This window comes from Scyliorhinus torazame, chromosome 7, assembly GCF_047496885.1.
Source record: "Scyliorhinus torazame isolate Kashiwa2021f chromosome 7, sScyTor2.1, whole genome shotgun sequence".
Taxonomy (NCBI): Eukaryota; Metazoa; Chordata; class Chondrichthyes; order Carcharhiniformes; family Scyliorhinidae; genus Scyliorhinus; species Scyliorhinus torazame.
The window spans coordinates 31,511,751-31,535,279 of NC_092713.1; the positions used below are offsets into that span (position 1 = coordinate 31,511,751).

The following is a 23,529-nucleotide window of genomic DNA, read 5'->3' on the forward strand; positions in this document are numbered from 1 at the left end:
GACAGTGTCCCGGGAGTGATCAATGAGGATCAAACTGGGTTTGTGGAGGGCAGGCAGTTGAACACGAATGGGCGGAGGCTCCTAAATGTGATCATGATGCCCTCAGAAGGGGGGGGGGGGGATGCAGAAATGGTGGCGGCAATGGATGCGGAGAAAGCCTTCGATCAGGTGGAGTGGGAGTACCTGTGGGAAGTCAGAGTAGGAATGTCAGGATAGATAGGATGAATGCGTGGCTCACGAGATGGTGCAAGAGGGAGGGATTCAAATTCCTGGGGCATTAGAAACGGTTCTGGGGGTGGTGGGACCAGTACAAACTGGACGGTCTGCACCTGGGCAGGATTGGAACCGATGTCCTCGGGTGGGTGTTTGCTAGAGCTGTTGGGGAGGGTTTAAACCAATGTGGCAGGGAGATGGGAAACGATGCCGGAAGTTGGAAGGTAGTAAAACAGGGACAGAAACAAAAGGCAGTAAGGGGGAAAGTGTAAGGCAGAGAAGCCATAGTCAAAAATCAAAAAGGGCGACAGTACAAGGTACAGTGACTGAGGGGAGCTCAGTGAATAGGACCAGTAATACTAAAAGGAATAAAACGGGAAGTAAAAACATGAATGGTAAGCAACGCGGCAAGTTGTTACATGAAGATATGGGTTCAACGACAAGGAAAATTAGGAGAAAAGTTGAGAGGAAATAAAACTTGGGAGAGGTTACTGATCGAGGTGTTAAGATTCAGAACAGAGGTAAAAAAGCCAACATAAGTGTACTTTACCTGAATGCTAGTAGTATTCGGAATAAGGTAAATGAGTTGATGGCGCAAATCATCGTGAATTACTATGATTTAGTGGCCATTACTGAAACATGGTTAAAGGATGGTCACGACTGGGAGTTAAATATCCAAGGGTATCAAACTATTCGCAAGGACAGAGTAGATGGTAAGCTATGTGGTGTAGCTCTGTTATTTAAGGATGACATCCGGGCAATAGTAAGGGATCACATTGGTGCTATGGAGGATAAGGTTGAATCCATTTGGGTGGAAATCAGGAATAATAAGGCAAAAAAGTCACTGATAGGAGAAGTCTATAGGTCACCAAATAGTAACATTATGGTGGGGCAGGCACTAAACAAAGAAATAACGGATGCATGTAGAAATGGTACAGCAGTTATGCGGGATTTTAATCTGCATGTCGATTGGTTTAACCAGGTCGGTCAAGGCAGCCTTGAGGAGGAGTTTATAGAATGTGTCCGCGATAGTTTCCTAGAACCGTATGTAATGGAAGCTACGAGGGAACAAGAGGTCCTAGATCTGGTCCTGTGTAATGAGACAGGATTGCTTAATGATCTCATAGTTAGGGATCCTCTCGGAAGGAGCGATCACAATATGGTGGAATTTAAAATACAGATGGGGGAGTGAGAAGGTAAAATCAAACACTAGTGTTTTGTGCTTAAACAAAGGAGATTACAATGGGATGAGAGAAGAACTAGCTAAGATAGACTGGGAGCAAAGACTTTATGGTGAAACAGTGGAGAACCATCCAAGCGATTTTTCACAGTGCTCAGCAAAGATTTATACCAACAAAAAGGAAGGACGGTAGAAAGAGGGAAAATCGACCGTGGATATCGAAGGAAATAAGGGGGAGTATCAAATTGAAGGAAAAAGCATACAAAGTGGCAAAATTAGTGGGAGTCTAGAGGACAGGGAAATCTTTAGGGGGCAACAGAAAGCTACTGAAAAAGCTATAAAGAAGAGTAAGATAGATTATGAGAGTAAACTTGCTCAGAATATAAAAACAGATAGTAAAAGTTTCTACAAATATATAAAACAAAAAAGAGTGGCTAAGGTAAATATTGGTCCTTTAGAGGATAAGAAGGGAGATTTAATAATGGGAGATGAGGAAATGGCTGAGGAACTGAACAGGTTTTTTGGGTCGGTCTTCACAGTGGAAGACACACATAACATGCCAGTGACTGATAGAAATGAGGCTATGACAGGTGAGGACCTTGAGAGGATTGTTATCACTAAGGAGGTAGTGATGGGCAAGCTAATGGGGCTAAAGGTAGACAAGTCTCCTGGCCCTGATGGAATGCATCCCAGAGTGCTGAAAGAGAAGGCTAGGGAAATTGCAAATGTACTAGTGATAATTTACCAAAATTCACTAGACTCTGGGGTGGTTCCAGTGGATTGGAAATTAGCAAACGTGACACCACTGTTTAAAAAAGGAGGTAGGCAGAAAGCGGGTAATTATAGGCCAGTGAGCTTAACTTCGATAGTAGGGAAGATGCTGGAAACTATCATCAAGGAAAAAATAGCGAGGCATCTGGACGGAAATTGTCCCATTGGACAGAAGCAGCATGGGTTCATACAGGGCAGGTCGTGCCTAACTAATTTAGTGGAATTTTTGAGGACACTACCAGTGCGGTAGATAACGGGGAGCCAATGGATGTGTTATATCGGGATTGCCAGAAAGCCTTTAACAAGGTGCCGCACAAAAGGTTGCTGCAATAGATAAAGATGCATGGCATTATGGGGAAAGTAGTAGCATGGATAGAGGATTGGTTAATTAATAGAAAGCAAAGAGTGGGGATTAATGGGTGTTTCTCTAGTTGGCAATCAGTAGCTAGTGGTGACCCTCAGGGATCAGTGTTGGGCCCATAATTGTTCACAATTTACATAGATGATTTGGAGTTGGGGACAAAGTGCAATGTGTCCAAGTTTGCAGACTACACTAAGATGAGTGGTAAAGCAAAAAGTGCAGAGAATACTGGAAGTCTGCAGAGGGATTTGGATAGGCTAAGTGAATGGGCTAGGGTCTGGCAGATGGAATACAATGTTGACAAATGTGAGGTTATCCATTTTGGTAGGAATAACAGCAAAAGGGATTATTATTTAAATGATAAAATATTAAAACATGCTGCTGTACAGAGAGACCTGGGTGTGCTAGTGCATGAGTTGCAAAAAGTTGGTTTACAGGTGCAACAGATGATCAAGAAGGCGAATGGAATTTTGTCCTTCATTGCTAGAGGAATGGAGTTTAAGACTAGGGAGGTTATGCTGCAATTGTATAAGGTGTTAGTGAGGCCACACCTGGAGTATTGTGTTCCGTTTTGGTCTCCTTACTTGAGAAAGGACGTACTGGCACTGGAGGGTGTGCAGAGGAGATTCACTAGGTTAATCCCAGAACTGAAGGGGTTGGATTACGAGGAGAGGTTGAGTAGATTGGGACTGTACTCTTTGGAATTTAGAAGGATGAGGGGGGATCTTATAGAAACATATAAAATTATGAAGGGAATAGATAGGATAGATGCGGGCAGGTTGTTTCCACTGGCGGGTGAAAGCAGAACTAGGGGGCATAGCCTCAAAATAAGGGGAAGTAGATTTAGGACTGAGTTTAGGAGGAACTTCTTCACCCAAAGGGTTGTGAATCTATGGAATTCCTTGCCCAGTGAAGCAGTAGAGGCTCCTTCATTAAATGTTTTTAAGATAAAGATAGATAGTTTTTTGAAGAATAAAGGGATTAAGGGTTATGGTGTTTGGGCCGGAAAGTGGAGCTGAGTCCACAAAAGATCAGCCATGATCTCATTGAATGGCGGAGCAGGCTCGAGGGGCCAGATGGCCTACTCCTGCTCCTAGTTCTTATGCTCTTATGTTAAGTGTTAGGCAGATTTGGGTTTGGAGAGGAATTTATAGCGGGGGTAAAATTGTTGTATCAGGCCCCGGTAGCGAGTGTGTCGAAGAACCGGCTGCGGTTGGAGTACTTTAGGTTACATCGAGGAACGAGGCGGGGTGTGCCCTGTCCCCATTGCTGTTTGCCGAGGCAATCGAGCCGCTTGCCATGGCGTTGAGGGAGTCCAGAAACTGGAGGGGGCTGGTTTCGGGGGGGGGGGGGGGGGGGGGCGAGGAGCATCGGGTTTCACTGTATGCGGACGACTTCCTGTACATTGCGGATCTGGTGGAGGGGATGGGGGAGGTAATGCAGATCCTTAGAGATTTCGGGGACTTTTCGGGGTATAAGCTGAATATTGGGAAAAGCGAGCTTTTTGTGATACATGCGAGGATCCAGGAGAAGAGACTGGAAGAGCTACTGCTTAAGATGGTGGAAAGGAGCTTTCGCTACTTGGGCATTCAGGTGGCTAAGAGTTGGGATGCCCTGCACAAGCTCAATTTTGTGCGGCTGGTGGATCAGATGGAGGAGGACTTTAAGAGGTGAGACATGCTGCCGCTTTCCCTGGCGGGCAGGGTGCAGTCCGTGAAGATGACGGTCCTCCCCAGGTTCTTGTTCATCTTCCAGTGCCTTCCCATCCTCATCCCCAAGTCCTTTTTCAAGCGGATAAACAGGATTATTACGGGATTTGTGTCGGCAAACAAGACCCCGCGTGTTAAGAGACTGTTCTTAGAGCGCAGTCAGGGTGGGGGTGGGCTCGCGCTGCCAAACGTTTGCAACTGTTATTGGGCAGCGAATATATCCATGATTCGGAAGTGGCTAGTAGAGGAAATGGGGGCGGCATGGAAGCGTTTGGAGGTGGCATCCTGCAGGAATACTAGCCTGGGGGCATTGATAACGGCTCCGCTGCCGCTCCCGCTGACGGTACACCACGAGCCCGGTGGTGGCGGCGACATTGAGGATCTGGGGTCAGTGGAGATGGCACAGGGGGGAGGCAAGGGCTTCAGTCTGGACCCCGATACGGAACAATCACAGGTTCGTTCCAGGTAGACTAGATGGTGGGTTCCTAAGCTGGCACAGAGCGGGTATCAAAAGGATGGGGGACTTGTTTATTGATGGGACGTTTGCTAGTCTGAGGGCGCTGGAGGAGAAATTTGGGTTGCCCCCAGGGAATACCTTTCGGTTCAAGCATTCGTGAAAAAGCAGGTGGGGGAATTTCCATTGTTACCTTCCCGGAGGACACCGGATAGGGTGATCTCGGGTGTGTGGGTAGGAGATGGCAAGGTATTGGACATATACCAGGAGCTGCAGGAGGCGGAGGAGGCCTCTGTGGAAGAGCTGAAGGGCAAGTGGGAGGAGGAGCTGGGTGAGGAGCTAGATGAGGGCCTGTGGGCTGACTCCCTGGGCAGGGTCAATTCCTCCTCATCTTGTGCCAGGCTTAGCCTGATTCAGTTTAAGGTTGTGCACCAGGTGCATATGACAGCGGCAAGAATGAGTAAGTTCTTTGGGGTGGAGGACAGGTGTGTGAGGTGTTCAGGGAGCCCAGCAAACCATGTCCATATGTTTTGGGCACGCCCAGCGCTTACAGAATTTTAGAAAGGCTTTGCAAAGGCAATGTCCAAGGTCCTGGACACTCTGGTAAAACCGAGCTGGGATATAGCGATATTTGGGGTGTCAGACGATCCGGGTATTTGGTATCCCTATTTACAAAGCCAATTGATCCCATTGCTTTCTTAACTGCCTTATCAACTTGCCCTGTCACCACCTTCAAAGATTTGTGAATGTGTGCCCCCAAGTGTCTTTGCTCTCTGCTCTTGCTTCCACCCAAAATGGTACCATTTGATTATACTGCCTCCTGCATGTTGTTTCTCCCAAGGTGTATCACTTTACTCTTATCCTCATTTTCACTGCATGATTGTTTCACCAGGTCTCGGTTCTCTTGAGATCTGCTAGTATCCTGCACAATATTTACTGTGCTGTCAAATTTTGTATGATCTGCAAAATGAAAAGATTGCAGATCGTGCGTGTGTGTGCGCGTGTATCAAGTAAAACCATGCTCACAATACCAAAACCTGGGGATTATATTATGATTACTGTTATCCAGATGTTCTCTCAATGGAGCACATTGGGTCTCACTTTATTCCCCAGGATAAAATCCATCACAGCTTCATTCCTTGGGCTATAATAATACTGATTCAAAGGAAGCCCTCTCATACACACTTTAGAAATTTGTCACTGTCCTTTTCCTTTATATTGTTTTGGTTTTCTATCCCAGTCTATTTTAAGATGATTAAATCCTCTGCTGTATTTGACCACTGATTTCCTGCCCTACCTCCTCTATTTGGGATTCTAACATAAATACTGAGCGCCTTTTCTGGTTCTTCGCTCTAATCAAATAGATTCAGTCTTTGAGCCCGCAATCATCTCTGAGTAGAACTGTAATGTTATCCTTGATCCATACTGTCGCCCTCCCTCCTGTTAGGTAAGTGTAATCTCTAATAAGGTTCTGTTCCTCTTTTTTGGGGGGCTGTTCAGTTAGTTCAAGCTGGCAGTTTGATTGTTTTCAAAAATTTTGAAATTGAATGCAGAGGATCTATTGAAGACAAATTAGTGCATAGTTTTTATTTTGAAAAAGAGACTCTTGGCTACATTGACCAGTAGTGCACGTGGGTGATTGGTTTATGTACTTAACCTTCAGAATGTGAAGAATGTGGTTTCAGTGCTGATGGAAAGTGACCGTCTATTGTGGAGCCTTCCAGAGGTGAAATGGGCAGAGCAAGCCATTGCCGTGACAGAGGAACTACAGGATGAATGTATCAAGTTCATTGTGCCACACTTCCTCGAGACAATCAAAAGTAAAAGCTTCCTTCATCTGTTAAAAGTAAGATCAATTTTTCTTGCCCATTATGCAACTCCAATGAAAGAGTCAGTTTTGAAATGAAGAGCTTGCTCTTTACTCACTGTTATTTTTTTCTTGACCTTGACATGCATGTGATTGGAAAATAAAATGATTTGTACTTCTACAGTAACTTTCATGGCATCACCGAACACGTGCACTTCAAAAGAAGAGTAATCACTATTACATTATAGCGGAAGCATGGTAACCAGTTTGTATACAAGGCTCCACAATCGGCAATGAGATAGATGAATTCTTGTTAATCTGTTTGTCATGTTGGTTAAGAGATAAATATTGGCATTTAGGAGAATTCTCCTGATCATCTAATAGTGTCATGGGATGTCATATATCCACCTGAGAGGACTGTCGAGGCCTCTGTTTAACATTTCATCCAAAAGACAGCACCTCTGCCGGTGTTGCACTGCAGTGTCGTAGAATCACAGAATCCCTACAGTGCAGAAAGAGGCCATTTGGTTCATCAAGTCTGCACACCTTCCAAAACACCACTCTACCCATATCCACTCTCTCATTCACCCTGCCCTATCCCTGTAATGCCATAACCTAACTTGCACATCACTGGATGGCAAGGGCAGTTTATCATAGTCAATCCACATAACCTGTGGGAGGAAATTGGAGCAGCCGGAGGAAACCCACGCAGGCACTGGGAGAACGTACAAACTCCACACAGTAACCCAAGGTTGGAATTGAACCGAGGTCCCTGGCACTGTGAGCCAGCAGTGCTAACCAGTGTACCACCGTGCTGCCCTGATGGTCTTTATTATGTGCTTGAGCCTATAAACTGCTGACGGGCAACGATCCTTTCTCCATGCTTAACTCCAGGGATTGAGTTTTGTTATATTGTAGAAAATGGGGGGGGTGGGGGTTTGCTCCCTATGCTTTGTTTAACAGTGGCAGGATTGAAGCCTTGTACACTCTAAATTTGCAATCTCGAGCTGTGCCATGGGGAGGCACTAACTGTAGTTGGGTAATTCATTGGAGGAGAGGAAGTTAGATGCCGCCTACTTCACTCGTCAAGAGTTGAACCATGCAGCTGCACAAAGATGTATCAGAAGCTTGGGAGTATTCACTTACCTAGGTGTATTTCAATGTACAAGAAAAGGAAAGAGGAAAAAAAAAATCAAAACAAAATAGATAATGAAAGGTAATGTTACAGAGATGGAAATTTTTTTACTTCAAGGTTTCATACTGTTCAATCATTCAGAGGTATCAGTCTTGTTTGCTAGAAACTGAAATTGAGTCCCCAAAAGAAGCCATAATTGTCTTTATGGCCCAAAGAAATTACCTTTTTAGATTATTTGATTCGTCTAGAAATGTTGCCCGTCTCTGCCAGATATGGGGATCTTATAATTGAAATTAAGCAAATTGGGGAAGAATGTTTCATCAATGCATTACCAGGGTTGAGGGAGTTCAGGTATGTACATCAATTGCTACACTTTGGGGGTTCAATAAAACATTAACCCCCCCCCTCAACTTTTATTCAGAACCTATGAAAAGTACAAGTGGTTTCTGGTATATTGTTGAAACTGGGATCTGGAAACAATCAAGATCTTCTGGAATCTACATTCGATCAAGATCAGCAGAACATGAATTTGCTGCTATTTGCAGGTCTTCAGCATGACACAGTTGGACTGTATATGGGAGTCATTTCAGTTTATTAGATGTGAGTCATGGGAATTCCTTGGAGGTGGAATTCAAATTTTCAGATTCTTGGCAGGGAATTAAAAATGTGTTTATTATCCATGGGTTTGCAACTAAGTACTGCTTAAACTGAACTTCTTTCATGTGGTCACTATTTTGAAAGGGTGAGACTTTTCATTTGTTCTGCTAACTTTGAGGGATGGCAAGCTACGAGCTTAGCAGAAGGGGAAACCTGCATTTTTTAGCAGAGAGCAGATCGTGTATGATCTGTTGTGGCAATCATATGCTGTAGAAAGTCCACTTGACCCAACAAATCATAGTGACTAGTCCCCATTTCAATTCCTCTCTCTCCCAACCAGACTCTTTACAAAATTGGTGTCATATTTCACACTGAGATGGTTTTCTGACCATGTATCCCATCATTGCTACAAGACATCTCTGCAATGTTACTTCTGTTCATCTATTGTTGAAGCCCTCATCAATGCCTTTGTTACATCTGGACTTAACTATTCCAATGAGCGTCTACCATCTTTCTGTATCCATGAACTTAAGGTCTTCAATACTCTGCCGCCCATATCCAAATTTGCACCAAGTCCTGTTGTCTTGCATTTTCTTCTCGTTGAGCAGCATTTATTTATTTTTTAAAAATCCTTATTTTCAAATCTCACCAAGGCTTACTCCCTCCATCAGTGCGACCTCCAATAGCCCTCCAAGAGAATTTTGACCTCTTACAGATATCCTATTTTAAATTATTTGTATTAATTTATGGCGTGTTGGCTTCATTGGCTACTCTGACATTTATTACCCATTGCCCTCGAGAAGGTGCTGGTGAGCTACCTTTTGCGAATGTGGTGGTGAGTTGCTACCTCCTTGATCCACTGCAGCCCATATTGTGTGGGACCCACACCAGTTGGGGAGGGAGTTCCAGGATTTTGACCCAGCGACAATGATGGAATGCCGATATATTAAGTCAGAATGGTGAGTGACTTGGAAGGGAACTTCCAGATGATGGTGCTGACATGCATTTGCTGCCCTCCTAATTCAAGATGGTAATGGTTGTGTGGGAAGGTGTTAGTTTGAGGAGCCTTGGTGAGTTCCTGCATTGCATCCTGTAAATGGTGTACACTGCTGCTACAGTGCATCAGTAGTGCAGGGAGGGGATGTTTATGGAAAGAGTGGGCTGCTTTGTCCTGGATGCTGTTGAGCTTAAATGTTGTTGGAGCTGCACTCATCCAGGCGAGTGTTCCATTACACTCCTGTGCCTTGTAGATTGTGGACAGGCTTGGGGAAATCAGGAGGTCAGTTACTCGCTGCAGGATTCCTAGCCTCTGACCTGCTCTTGTAGCCACAGTATTTGAATGGCTGGTCCAGTTCAGTTTCTGGTCATGATAACCCCCCAGGATGTTGATATTGGGGGATTCCGCTTTGCTAACGCCATTGAATGTCAAAGAGCGATGGTTAGATTCTCTCTTGTTGGAGATGTTCATTGCCTGGCACGTGTGCGGCATGAATGTTACTTGTCAGCCCAGGCCTGGATATTGTCCAAGTCTTGCTGCATTTGGATGTGGACTGCTTCAGCATCTGAGGAGTTACGGATGGTGCTGAACATTGTGCAGCCATCAGGGAACATCTCCAGCTGACCCGATGATGGAAGGAAGGTAATTGATGAAGCAGCTGAAGATGGTTGGCCTAGGATACGGCCCTGAGGAACCCCTGCAGTGATGTCCTGGAGCTGAGATGACTGACCTCCAACAATCTCAACCACCTTCCTTTGTTCTACAAGAGTCCAACAAGACGAGTTTCCCCACTGATTCCAATTGACTCCTGATGTGCAAGGGCTCCTTGGTGCCATACTCGGTCGCATCTCCTCATCTCTGCAGTTCAGCTCTTTGTCCATGTTTAAATCAAGTCTATATTAGAACATGGAACATAGAACATTACAGCGCAGTGCAGGCCCTTCGGCACTCGATGTTGCGCCGACCTGCGAAACCACTCTAAAGCCCATCTACACTTCCCTTATTGTCCATATGTCTATCCAATGACCATTTGAATGTCCTTAGTGTTGGCGAGTCCACTACTGTTGCAGGCAGGGCATTCCACGCCCTTACTACTCTCTGAGTAAAGAACCTACCTCTGACATCGGTCTTATATCTATCTACCCTCAATTTAAAGGTATGTCCCCTCGTGCTAGACATCACCATCCGAGGAAAAAGGCTCTCACTGTCCACCCTATCCAATCCTCTGATCATCTTGTATGCCTCAATTAAGTCACCTCTTAACCTTCTTCTCTCTAACAAAAACAGCCTCAAGTCCCTCAGCCTTTCCTCATAAGATCTTCCCTCCATACCAGGCAACATTCTGGTAAATCTCCTCTGCACCCTTTCCAATGCTTCCACATCCTTCCTATAATGCGGCGACCAGAATTGCACGCAATACGCCAAATGCAGCCGCACCAGAGTGTTGTATAGCTGCAACATGACCTCATGGCTCCTAAACTCAATCCCTCTACCAATAAAATCTAACACACCGTACGCCTTCTCAACAACCCTCTCAACCTGGGTGGCAACTTTCAGGGATCTATGTACATGGACACCGAGCTCTCTCTGCTCATCCACACTGCCAAGAATCTTACCATTAGCCCAGTACTCAGTCTTCCTGTTATTCCTTCCAAAATGAATCACCTCACACTTTTCTGCATTAAACTCCATTTGCCACCTCTCAGCCCAGCGCTGCAGCTTATCTATGTCCCTCTGTAACTTGTAACATCCTTCCGCACTGTCCACAACTCCATCGACTTTCGTGTCATCTGCAAATTTACTCACCCATCCTTCGACGCCCTCCTCCAGGTCATTTATAAAAATGACAGACAGCAGTGGCCCCAAAACAGATCCTTGTGGTACACCACTAGTAACTGGACTCCAGTCTGAACATTTCCCATCAACCACCACCCTTTGACTTCTTCCAGCTAGCCAATTTCTGATCCAAACTGCTAAATCACCCTGAATCCCATGCCTCCGTATTTTCTGCAGTAGCCTACCGTGGGGAACCTTATCAAACGCTTTACTGAAATCCATATACACCACATCAACTGCTTTACCCTCATCCACCTGTTTGGTCACCTTCTCAAAGAACTTGTGAGGCACGACCTACCCTTCACAAAACCATATTGACTATCTCTAATCAAATTATTCCTTTCCAGATGATTATACATCCTATCTCTTATAAACCTTTCCAAGATTTTTCCCACAACAGAAGTAAGGCTCACTGGTCTATAGTTACCGGGACTATCTCTACTCCCCTTCTTGAACAAGGGGACAACATTTGCTATCCTCCAGTCTTCTGGCACTATTCCTGTAGACAAAGATGACTTAAAGATCAAGGCCAAAGGCTCAGCAATCTCCTCCCTAGCTTCCCAGAGAATCCTAGGATAAATCCCATCCGGCCCAGGTGACTTATCTATTTTCACATTTTCCAGAATTGCTAACACCTCCTCCTTATGAACCTCAAGCCCTTCTAGTCTGGTAGCCTGAATCTCAGTATTCTCCTCGACAACATTGTCTTTTTCCTGTGTGAATACTGACGAAAAATATTCATTTAGCACCTCTCCTATCTCCTCGGGCTCCAAGCACAACTTCCCACTACTGTCCTTGACTGGCCCTACTCTTACCCTAGTCATTCTTTTATTCCTGACATATCTATAGAAAGCTTTAGGGTTATCCTTGATCCTACCTGCCAAAGACTTCTCATGTCCCCTCCTGGCTCTTCTTAGCTCTCTCTTTAGGTCCTTCCTAGCTAACTTGTAACTCTCAAGCGCCCTAACTGAACCTTCATGTCTCGTCTTTACATAAGTCTCCTTCTTCCTCTTGACAAGTGTTTCGACTGCTTTAGTAAACCACGGTTCCCTCACTCGGCCACTTCCTCCCTGCCTGACAGGTACATACTTATCAAGGACACACAGTTGCTGTTCCTTGAACAAGCTCCACATTTCCATTGTGCCCATCCCCTGCAGCTTTCCTCTCCATCCGATGTATCCTAAGTCTTGTCTCATCGCATCATAATTGCCTTTCCCCCAGATATAACTCTTGCCCTGCAGTATATACCTATCCCTTTCCATCACTAAAGTAAACCTTTCCATCACTAAAATAAACATTCCATCACTAAAGTAAATATTGAGATCAGGAGCTGAATGGCTCTGGTGGAACCCAAACTGGGTGTCAGTGAGCAGGTTATGGTTAAGCAAGTGCTGCTTTATAGCACTGTTGATGATCCGTTCCACCAAACTCATCAAGTTCTACAGCACAAAAAGGGGCCCTTTGGCCCATCGTGAGTGTGCTGGCATCTGATATCTATCTCTTGGAGTCCCATTTTCCAGCACTTCTATGCTAAGGCATTTCAAGTGCTCATCTATATGCTTAAACTTTTCAGAAATAGTGTCAAAGCTGGTCACGTACAAGGGTTGGTGTTGTTCCATGCTTTTCCCTTGTAGCTGCCATGCGGTGAAGATCATGTCGGTTGTGCCCCTTAGTGGTTGGAGTCTACATTATGATCCTGGACGAAGGTCTTCAGCCAAAGGAAGCAAGTGCTTAACATGAGTCTTGCAATGACCTTCCTGTAGCCGACAGAGTAATTACAGTCGGACTTGTTACCTTTCTTGAAGATGGCCATGATGAGGGTGTCTGAGATCTCCTGGCATACTCCCCTTCCAGATAAGGGAAATGGGGTCACATTTTTGAGCCAATAATGCTTCATTATGTTTGTGCTTTGGCAGAGATTCCATCTGCTCCTGATGCCTTGTTCTTTAGTTGTCAGATGGCCATTTCTATGTTATCCTTGGTCAGGCTTGTGCTGCGATGGTGGTACTGCGATATGAAGTCAAGGACACTCATTGAAGACGGTGGGTCTGTTAGGGAGGTCTCGAAGTGCTGACCGTCTGTTCTTGATGAGCAACTTTGCATTCTTGGCCTGCAGTGGGGTGGGGCCTGGGACTGTAGGTGGTCCTGACCGCACTAAAGAAACCTTGTGTGTAATGGTTGTTGGCTAACCGCTTTCTCTAATCATGTTCTTTGTCACGGGTTTTTTGATGAACCTCTGCCTTCTGTAGATCTGCTTTCTTACATTAGAGTTGGATTGTTATTTAAGGTTCAGAGAAGCCTTGCACTAGCAGCTTAGTCTCTGGATCTCCTGGTCATTCTTATCAAACCAGTCTTGGTGATTCCTGATTGAGAGACTAAGCATCTCTTTGCAGGTGCTGATTATGCTATACTGATTCCATAGACTATTCCATCGAATCGTGACTGTGTAGAAGAAGGCCATTTGGCCCATGAAGTCTGCACTGACCCTCTGAAAGAGCACCCTATTTTGGGCCCATTCCCCATAACAAAGAACAAAGAAAAGTACAGCACAGGAACAGGCCCTTCGGCTCTCCAAGCTTGCGCCGACCATGCTGGCCGTCTAAACTAAAATCTTCTACACTTCCTGGGTCCGTATCCCTCTATTCCCATCCTATTCATGTGTTTGTCAGGATGCCCCTTAAATGTCACTATCGACCCTGCTTCCACCACCACCTCCGGCAGCGAGTTCCAGGCACCCACTATCCTCTGTATAATTTTTTTTTTTTTTTTTTTTTGAAAACCTGGCTCGTACATCTCCTCTAAACCTTGCCCCTCGCACCTTAATCCAATGCCTAGTAATTGACTCCTCTACCTTGGAAAAAGCCTCCGACTATCCACTCTGTCTATGCCCTTCATAATTTTGTAGACCTCTATCAGGTCACCCCTCAACCTCCGTCGTTCCAGTGAGAACAAACCGAGTTTATTCAACCGTTCCCCATAGCTAATGCCCCCCATATCAGGCAACATCCCGGTAAATCTATTCTGCACCCTTTCTAAAGCCTCCACATCCTTCTGGTAGTGTGGCGACCAGAATTGAACACTATACTCCAAGTGTGGCCTAACTAAGGTTCTATACAGCTGCAACATGACTTGCCAATTCTTATACTCAACGCCCCGGCCAATGAAGGCAAGCATGCCATATGCCTTCTTGACTACCTTCTCCACCTGTGTTCCCTCTTTCAGTGACCTGTGGACCTGTACACCCAGATCTCTCTGACTTTCAATACTCTTGAGGGCTCTACCATTCACTGTATATTCCCTACCTGCATTAGACCTTCCAAAATGCATGACCTCCCATTTGTCCGGATTAAACTCCCATCTGCCACCTCTCCGCCCAAGTCTCCAAACAATCTAAATCCTGCTGTATCCGCTGACAGTCCTCTACGCTATCCGCAATTCCACCAACCTTTGTGTCGTCTGCAAACTTACTAATCAGACTAGTTACGTTTTCCGCCAAATCATTTATATATACTACGAACAGCAAAGGTCCCAGCACTGATCCCTGCGGAACACCACTGGTCACAGCCCTCCAATTAGAAAAGCACCCTTCCATTGCTGCTACTCTGCCTTCTATGACCTAGCCAGTTCTGTATCCATCTTGCCAGCTCACCCCTGATCCCGTGTGACTCCACCTTTTGTACCAGTCTACCATGAGGGACCTTGTCAAAGGTCTTACTGAAGTCCATATAGACAATATCCTCTGCTCTACCTGCATCAGTCATCTTTGTGACCTCTTCGAAAAACTCTTATCAAGTTAGAGAGACACAACCTCCCCTTCACAAAACCATGCTGCCTCTCGCTAATACGTCCATTTGCGTCCAAATGGGAATAGATCCTGTCTCGAAGAATTCTCTCCAGTAATTTCCCTACCACTGACGTAAGGCTCTCCGGCCTGTAGTTCCCTGGATTATCCTTGCTACTCTTCTTAAACAAAGGAACAACATTGGCTATTCTCCAGTCCTCTGGGACAACAGCTGGAGACAGTGAGGATCCAAAGATTTCTGTCCAGGCCTCAGGAATTTCCTCTCTTGCCTCCTTCAGTATTCTGGGGTAGATCCCATCAGGCCCTGGGGACATATCTTCCTTAATATTTTTCAAGACACCCAACACCTCGTCTTTTTGGATCTCAATGTGACCCAGGCTATCTACACACCCTTCTCCCGACTCAACATCCACCAATTCCTTCTCTTTGGTGAATACTGATGCAAAGTATTCATTTAGTACCTCACCCATTTCCTGTGGCTCCACACATAGATTCCCTTGCCTATCCTTCAGTGGGCCAACCCTTTCCCTGGCTACCCTCTTGCTTTTTATGTACGTGTAGAAAGCCTTGGGATTTTCCTTAACATCTGCCAATGACTTTTCGTGACCCTTTCTAGCCCTCCTGACTCCTTCCTACTTTCCTTATATTCCACAAAGGCTTTCTGTTCCCAGCCTTCCAGCCCTGACAAATGCCTCCTTTTTCTTTTTGACGAGGCCTACAATATCTCCCGTTATCAAAGGTTCCCGAAAATTGCCGTATTTATCCTTCTTCCTCACAGGAACATGCCGGTCCTGAATTCCTTTCAACTGACATTTGAAAGCCTCTGACATGTCAGATGTTGATTTACCCTCAAACGTCCGCCCCCAATCTATGTTCTTCAGTTCCCGCCTAATATTGTTATAATTAGCCTTCCCCCAATTTAGCACATTCACCCTAGGTCCACTCTTATCCTTGTCCACCAGCACTTTAAAACAGTTGTGATCACTGTTCCCGAAATTCTCCCCTATTGAAACTTCTACCACCTGGCCGGGCTCATTCCCCAATTCCAGGTCCAGTACAGCCCCTTCCCTTGTTGGACTATCTACATATTGTTTTAAGAATCCCTCCTGGATGCTCCTTACAAACTCTGCCCTGTCTAAGCCCCTAGCACTAAGTGAGTCCCAGTCAATATTGGGGAAGTTGAAGTCTCCCATCAGAACAACCCTGTTGTTTTTACTCATTTCCAAAATCTGTCTACCTATCTGCTCCTCTATCTCCCGCTGGCTGTTGGGAGGCCTGTAGTAAACCCCCAACATTGTGACTGCACCCTTCTCATTCCTGATCTCTACCCATATAGCCTCGCTGCCCTCTGAGGTGTCCTCCTGTAGTACAGCTGTGATATTCTCCTTAACCAGTAGCGCATCTCCGCCATCCCTTTTACATCCCCCTCTATCCCCCCTCACATTTGGACCCTTAGGGGCAATTTAGCATGGCCAATCCGCCTAACCTGCACATCTTTGGATTGTGGGAGGAAACCGGATCACCTGGAGGAAACGCATGCAGACACTGGGAGAACGTGCAGACTCCGCACAGACAGTCACCAAGGCTGGAATTGACCCCGGCTCCCTGGCGCTGTGAGGCAGCAGTGCTAACCACCCTGACTGATTATGCACCTGCACCAATATTGTAGTTGTACTGGAACGGCTTGGCTGGAGTTGCGACAAGTTCTGGAGCACAAGTCTTCAGTACTATTGCTGGAATATTGTCAGGGCGCACAGCTTTGCAGTATCCAGTGCCTTCAGCCAGCCATTTCTTGATATGATGTGAAGTGAAGTCAAATCCCTGAAGACTGCCATCTGTAGTGCTGGGGACCACTGGAAGAGGCCAAGATGATCATTTACCTGGCACTTTTGGCTAAAGATTGTTGTGAATACTTCAGCGTTATCTTTTGCACTGATGCGCTGTGCTCCTGCGCCATTGAGGGTGGGATAATTGTGGAGCTGCCTCCTGCGAGTTGTTTAATTGTCTCCCACCGTTCACGTTTGGATGTGGCAGGACTGCAGAGCTTGGATTTGATCCGCTGGTTGTGGAATCACTTAGCTCTGTCTATCATTTGCTACTTATGCAGTTTGTCAGGCAAGTCGTCCTGTGTTGTAGCTTCATCAGGTTGAAGCCTCATTTTTAGGTCTGCCTGATGTTGCTCCTGGCATGCCTTCCTGCAGTGTTCATCAGGTTGATCCCCTTGGTGGTAATGGAAGAGTGGGGATATGCCGAGCTATGAGGTCACAGATTGTGGTTGAGTACAATTCTGCTGCAGCTGATGGCGCACAGTGCCTCATGGTTACCCTGTCTTGAGCTGCTGGATCTGTTCAAAATCCATCCCATTTAGCACGGTGGTAGTGCCACACAACACGATGCAAGGTATCCATTGTGAAGTTGGGACATTTTCTACAAGGGAGCCTGTCAGTGGTCACTCCTACTGATATTGTCATGGACAGCTACACCTGATGCAGGCAGGTTGGTGAGGATGAAGTCAAGTATGTTTTTTTCCCTCTTGGTTCAGCTTCCACAGACCTAGCCTAGCAATTATGTTCTTCAGGATTCAACCAGCTCAATCAGTAGTGGTGCTACTGAACCACTCTTGGTGATGGCATTCAAGTCCCCCACCCAGAATACATTCTGTGTCTTTGCTACCCTCAGTGCTTCCTTCATGTGGTGTTCAACATAGAGCACTGATGCATTAGCTGAGGGGGTGTGGTATGTGATAATCAGCTAGAGGTTTCCTTGCCCATGTTTGACCTGCTGCCATGAGATTTCTCAAGATATTGAATCGAAGTTGAGGACTTGTGGGGATTCTACCTCTCATCTGTATGCCACTGTGCATCCACCTTTGTTGGGTCTGCCCTGCCGGTGCAACAGGACATATACCCAGAGCTGGCAGGCAGACAATGTTGTTTGATTAATCTGTGAGACTGCTCTCCTAACAAGCCCCCAGAAGTTAGTAAGGAGGACTTTGCAGAGTCAGCAAAGCTGTGTTTGCTGTTGTCTTTTCCTACATTGATGCTTTATGGTCCATCCAGTAGCATTCCTTTCATACAACTGAGTGGCTTGCGAGGCCATTTTGGAGGGCACTTACAACCACATTGCTGTGAGTCTGGAGTCGAATGTAGGCCAGACCAGGTGAGGGTGGCAGATTTCCTTCCCTAAAAGGACATTGGTGAGCAGATGGGTTTTTACGATAATAAACAATGGTTTTCATGGTCACCATTAGTCTTTTGATTCCAGATTTGATTTTCATTGAATTCCAATTCCTCCACCTTCTGTGGTGGGTTTCAAACCTGGGGAGTTGCCCGAGTGTTGGCAGCTGTGCCTTTAGTTTCCAAGGTCCTGACCTAAACTCTGGGATTTCCATACTAAATTTCTCCACCTTCTAACTCCCTCTCCTCGTTTTAGGATTGTCCTTTGAGCTCTACTTCTTTGGCCAGATTTTTGGTTATCTGCCCTAACACCTTTTTTGTGGCGGGTGTCCAGTTTTGGTTGGCTAGGCTCCTGTGAAGCACCATGGAAAACTTTACGGAGTTAAAAACCGTATAAAAAGACATGGTGATGCAGTGGTTAGCACTGCTGCCTCGTGGTGCTGAGGATCCGGATTCAATCCGGCCCCAGGTCATTGTCTGTGTGGTGTTTGCACATTCTCCCCGTGCCTGCATTGGTCTCACCCCACAACCCAAAGATGTTGCCCCTTAAATGGGAAAAATAGTAATTGGGTATTCATAATTTTTTGTTTTTTTTAAACCTTATAGAAAAATGCATGTTATGGTATCTAGTCAAGGCAGTTAAATAATTGTCTCATCTCTTGTCTGTCCCACACGGACCTGAGATGGACAAAATTATGCTGCTGCATCTCGGTAGCAAGCAGCCAATTGCATGATTGTAGAGCTTCCTTTTACTACCCGTAGCCCAGGACAGGCTTTGGTAATGCAGCCTATCTTTGCAATCGGCCTGCTCCCACTTCACTCCTCTTGTTGGATGATATGTTGAGCATGACAGCAGCAGTATATAAACGCACAGGAATCTACAATGATTTTGATTTTCAGCTTGGATTCCACTTTCGAAAACCCGATCAACACTATGCAAAATACCTTGCTGGCAGCCAGATTTGATCTCCTTTATTGGCATGGTGTGAAATGTTTTTGTGCACATGTTTTGGCAGCTAACAGATGGATCAAGGGCTCATGCAGGCGAACTGCTCAACTTGCTCAGCAACTGTTATTCCTTTTATTTCAAATTGGCATAAATGTATGAAAATACAAGCACACTCCATTCGAAAGTGCGAGAAGGCGGCGAAGGAAAGAATGAAGTAAAGAAACAACACCTTTAAATTTTAAAAAGGATTGAAAAGGGGAACTATTGAGGTTTCTAGTCATGGTATCAAAACATTCAGTGGCGCAGAGTACTTGAATACATTCAATCATGGCTGATATTTTTCTCATCCCCATTCTCCTGCCTTCCCCCCCCATAACCCCCAATCCCCATATTAATCAAGAACCTATCTATCTCTGTCTGAAAGAAACTGATTTGGCCTCGACAGCATTCTTTGGCTGTTCCATCCTGCTTTCCTGGGGCTGGATTTTCTGTTATTTGGACTATGTCCTCACGCCGTCGTAAAAACTGTGGATTTTCATAGTTTCATAGAATTTACAGTGCAGAAGGAGACCATTCGGCCCATCGAGTCTGCACCGGCTCTTGGAAAGAGCACCCTACCCAAGGCCAACACCGCCACCCTATCCCCATAACCCAGTAACCCCACCCAACACCAAGGGCAATTTTGGACACTAAGGGCAATTTATCATGGCCAATCCACCTAACCCGCACATCTTTGGACTGTGGGAGGAAACCGGAGCACCCGGAGGAAACCCACGCACACACGGGGAGGATGTGCAGACTCCGCACAGACAGTGACCCAAGCCAGAATCGAACCTGGGACCCTGGAGCTGTGAAGCAATTGTGCTATCCACAAGGCTACCGTGCTGCCCACACCAGAGAAACTGGCATGAAAGGGCCACATGTTCCTAGCCATGCAGAGGGCGAGCAGGTAAATCTAGCAGCTTTTGCTGCAGATACGGGCCCCCGCACTTAAAGGTCAGAGGCCACGCATGCGCACGGTGGCAGCTTCCAGCGGCTGCGCCGTGCTCCATGGCGGACTAAGACCGCAGAGTTGGGGCACTAAAAATAGACCCGCCCGATCGGCCCCACGCCCAACCCTGACCGCCGCATACAAGGTCCCCCGTCGTTCCCTCCCCCCCCCCCCCCCCCCACTGATCAGCCTGCCCCCGACTCAGTCCACGGCCACCACGCTAGTTTCCCGACCGGCCGGACCATGAATGGCCATGCCGTCGGGACTTTGGTCAGTCGGGGGCAGAGAATGGCGGAGCGGGTCTCCAGCAATGACCACAGGTAGGTGCTGCGTGACGCGGCGGATTTCGGGGCCCGAAGAATCGGGGAACTGCCGCCGATTCTGTGCAGGGAAATGGATTCTCCGCCTCAGGGCTGGCTGCGATTTTGGCGTGGGGTTACGGAGAATCTAGCCCCTGCTATCCGAGTGCGCGGAACAGATTTCGGAACAGCTCCTTTCCCAGGGAGTTTTCACAGTAATTTCATTGCAATGTAATGTAAACCTACTTGTGACACTAATAAAGATTATTATTTTTTTAAAATAATTTTTATTAAAGGTTTTCATAAAATATCAATAACAAAATGAAAAAGAAACGCAATAGGGTTTAAGTACAGTCCAGAAAAACAACCCTCCATACCCCCCTTCCCCCCTGTACATAAATAATAAATTAACATTAACCCCCCCGACTTAAGACAACAAGTATATACACCCCCTCTGACCCTCCAGTGTAAATAACAAAAACAGAAAAATAAAATAAAGCGATGACCCCCCCCCCCCCCGTGTTGCTGCTGCCATTGACCAATGTCTACTGCTCTGCCAGGAAGTCTAAGAACGGTTGCCACCTCCTAAAGAACCCTTGTACCGACCCTCTCAAGGCGAATTTCACCCTCTCCAACTTAATAAACCCCGCCATATCATTGATCCAGGATTCCACGCTTGGGGGGCCTCACATCCTTCCACTGAAGAAGAATCCTTCGCCGGGCTACCAGGGACGCAAAGGCCAGAATTCCAGCCTCTTTCGCCTCCTGCACTCCCAGCTCCTCTGCCACCCCAAATATTGCGAGCCCCCAGCCCGGCTTGACCCTGGATCCTACCACCCTCGACACCGTCCTCGCTACGCCCTTCCAAAATTCCTCCAGCGCTGGGCATGCCCAGAACATATGGGTGTGGTTTGCTGGGCTCCCTGAGCACCTAACACACCTGTCCTCACCCCCAAAAAACCGGCTCATCCTTGTCCCGGTCATGTGTGCCCTGTGCAGCACCTTAAACTGTATGAGGCTGAGCCTCGCGCACGAAGAGGAAGAGTTCACCCTCCCTAGGGCATCTGCCCACGTCCCTTCCTCAATTTCCTATCCCAACTCCTCCTCCCACTTACCTTTTACCTCCACCACCAAGGCCTCCTCCTCCTGCATCACCTGGTACGTTCCCGAGATCTTCCCCACTCCCACCCACCCCCCCGAGATCACCCTGTCCTGTACTGTGTGTGGCCGCAGCAGGAATTCCACCACCTGCCGTCTGGCGAATGCCCTTACCTGTAAGTACCTGAAGGTGTTCCCCGGGGGGAGCCCATACTTCTCCTCCAGCTCACCCAGGCTCGCGAACTTCCCGTCCACAAACAGGTCCCCCAGCTTTCGTATCCCTGCCCTGTGCCACCCCGCAAACCCTCCACCTGTTCTTCCTGGGGTGAACCGGTGGTTCCCCCGTAATGGGGTCCCCGCCGAGGCCCCCACTTCCCCCCTGTGCCGCCTCCACTGCCCCCAAATTTTGAGGGCAGCCACTACCACCGGGCACGTGGTATACCTCCTTGGAGGGAGCAGCTGCGGCGCCGTTGCCAGTGCCCCCAGACTCGTACCCACACAAGACGTCTCCAGCCTCTTCCATGCAGCCCCCCCCGCCCCCCCCCCCCCTCATCATCCACTTGCGCACCATTGGCGGCCCAGTAGTATCCACAGAGGTTGGGCAGCGCCAGTCCCCTCCTATCTCTACTCCGCTCCAGGAACACCCTTCTCGCCCTCTGAGTCCGTCGAGCCCACACAAACCCCATTATACTCCTGTTAACCCGTCTGAAAAAAGCCTTCGGGATAAACACGGTGAGGCACTGAGCAGGAACAAAAACCTTGGGAGCACCGTCATTTTTATTGACTGCACTCTACCCGCCAGGGACAGCGGCAACGCGTCCCACCTCTTGAACTCCTCCTCCATTTGCTCCACCAGCCTTGTAAAAGTAAGACTATGCAGGGCCCCCCAGCTCCTGGCCACCTGGACTCCCAGATACCAGAAGCTCCTCTCTGCCTTTTTTTGTGGGAACTCGCCAATCCCCCTCTCCTGGTCCCCTGGATGAACTACAAACAGCTCGCTCTTCCCCATGTTGAGCTTGTACCCCAAAAAGTCTCCAAATTCCCTAAGAATCCTCTCTACCTCCGGCATTCCTCCCACCGGGTCCGCCACGTACAGCAGCAGGTCGTCCGCATAAAGTGACACCCTATGCTCCTCCCCACCACGCACCAACCCCCTCCAGTTCCTTGACTCTCTCAGTGCCTTGGACAGGGGTTCAATCGCCAGTGCAAAGAGCAGGGGGATAAGGGACACCCCTGTCTCGTCCCTCGGTGCAATCGAAAGTACTCGGACCTCCTCCTGTTTGTGGCCACACTCGCCATCGGGACCTCATACAACAGCCTAACCCACCTGACAAACCCCTCCCCAAACCCGAACCTCTTCAGCACCTCCCACAGGTACCCCCACTCTACCCTATCGAAGGCTTTCTCAGCGTCCATCACCACCACTACCTCCGCCTCCCCCTCCCTCGCCGGCATAATGATAACATTCAAAAGCCTGCGCACATTCGCGTTCAACTGCCTCCCCTTCACAAACCCCGTCTGGTCTTCATGGATGATCTGCGGCACACCATCCTCAATCCTCATGGCTAAGATCTTCGCCAGCACCTTGGCATCTACATTTAGCAAGGAAATCGGTCTGTAAGACCCACACTGCAGGGGATCCTTGTCCCGCTTCAAGATCAAGGAGATCAGTGCCCGGGACATCGTCGGGGGCAAAGCCCTCCCCTCCCTTGCCTCATTGAAGGTCCTAACTAACAGCAGGCCCAACAGGTCCATATATTTTTTATAGAATTCGACCGGAAAACCATCCGGCCCCGTACCTTCCCCGCCTGCATGCTTCCTATCTCTTTGATCAGCTCCTCCAGCCCAATTGGGGCCCCCAATCCGGCCACCAGTCCCTCTTCCACCTTTGGAAACCTCAATTGGTCCAGGACGCGGCCCATCCCTCCCTCCTCCCGTGGGGGCTCGGATCGGTACAATTCCTCGTAGAAGTCCCTGAAGACCCCATTGATGCCAGCTCCACTCCGCACCAGACTCCCTCCCCTGTCCTTAACTCTCCTGATCACCCTAGCTGCGTCCCGCTTCCGAAGCTGATGCGCCAGCATCCGGCTTGCCTTTTCCCCATACTCGTAAATCGCCCCCTGGGCCTTCCTCCACTGCACCTCCGCCTTCCTG

The 23,529-nt window shown here is 47.5% G+C and overlaps 1 protein-coding gene across 3 annotated transcripts in view; it reads left to right on the top strand.

Moving 5' to 3' along the window:
* The window catches only part of btbd8 (BTB domain containing 8), a 143,695-nt gene that overhangs the window by 81,715 nt on the left and 38,451 nt on the right, over nt 1-23,529 (top strand). For all 3 annotated transcript variants that reach the window (XM_072510481.1, XM_072510482.1, XM_072510483.1), the window contains one exon: nt 6,352-6,534. In XM_072510481.1, the coding sequence (XP_072366582.1) occupies nt 6,352-6,534 (183 nt within the window). The remainder of the gene's footprint in view (nt 1-6,351; nt 6,535-23,529) is intronic.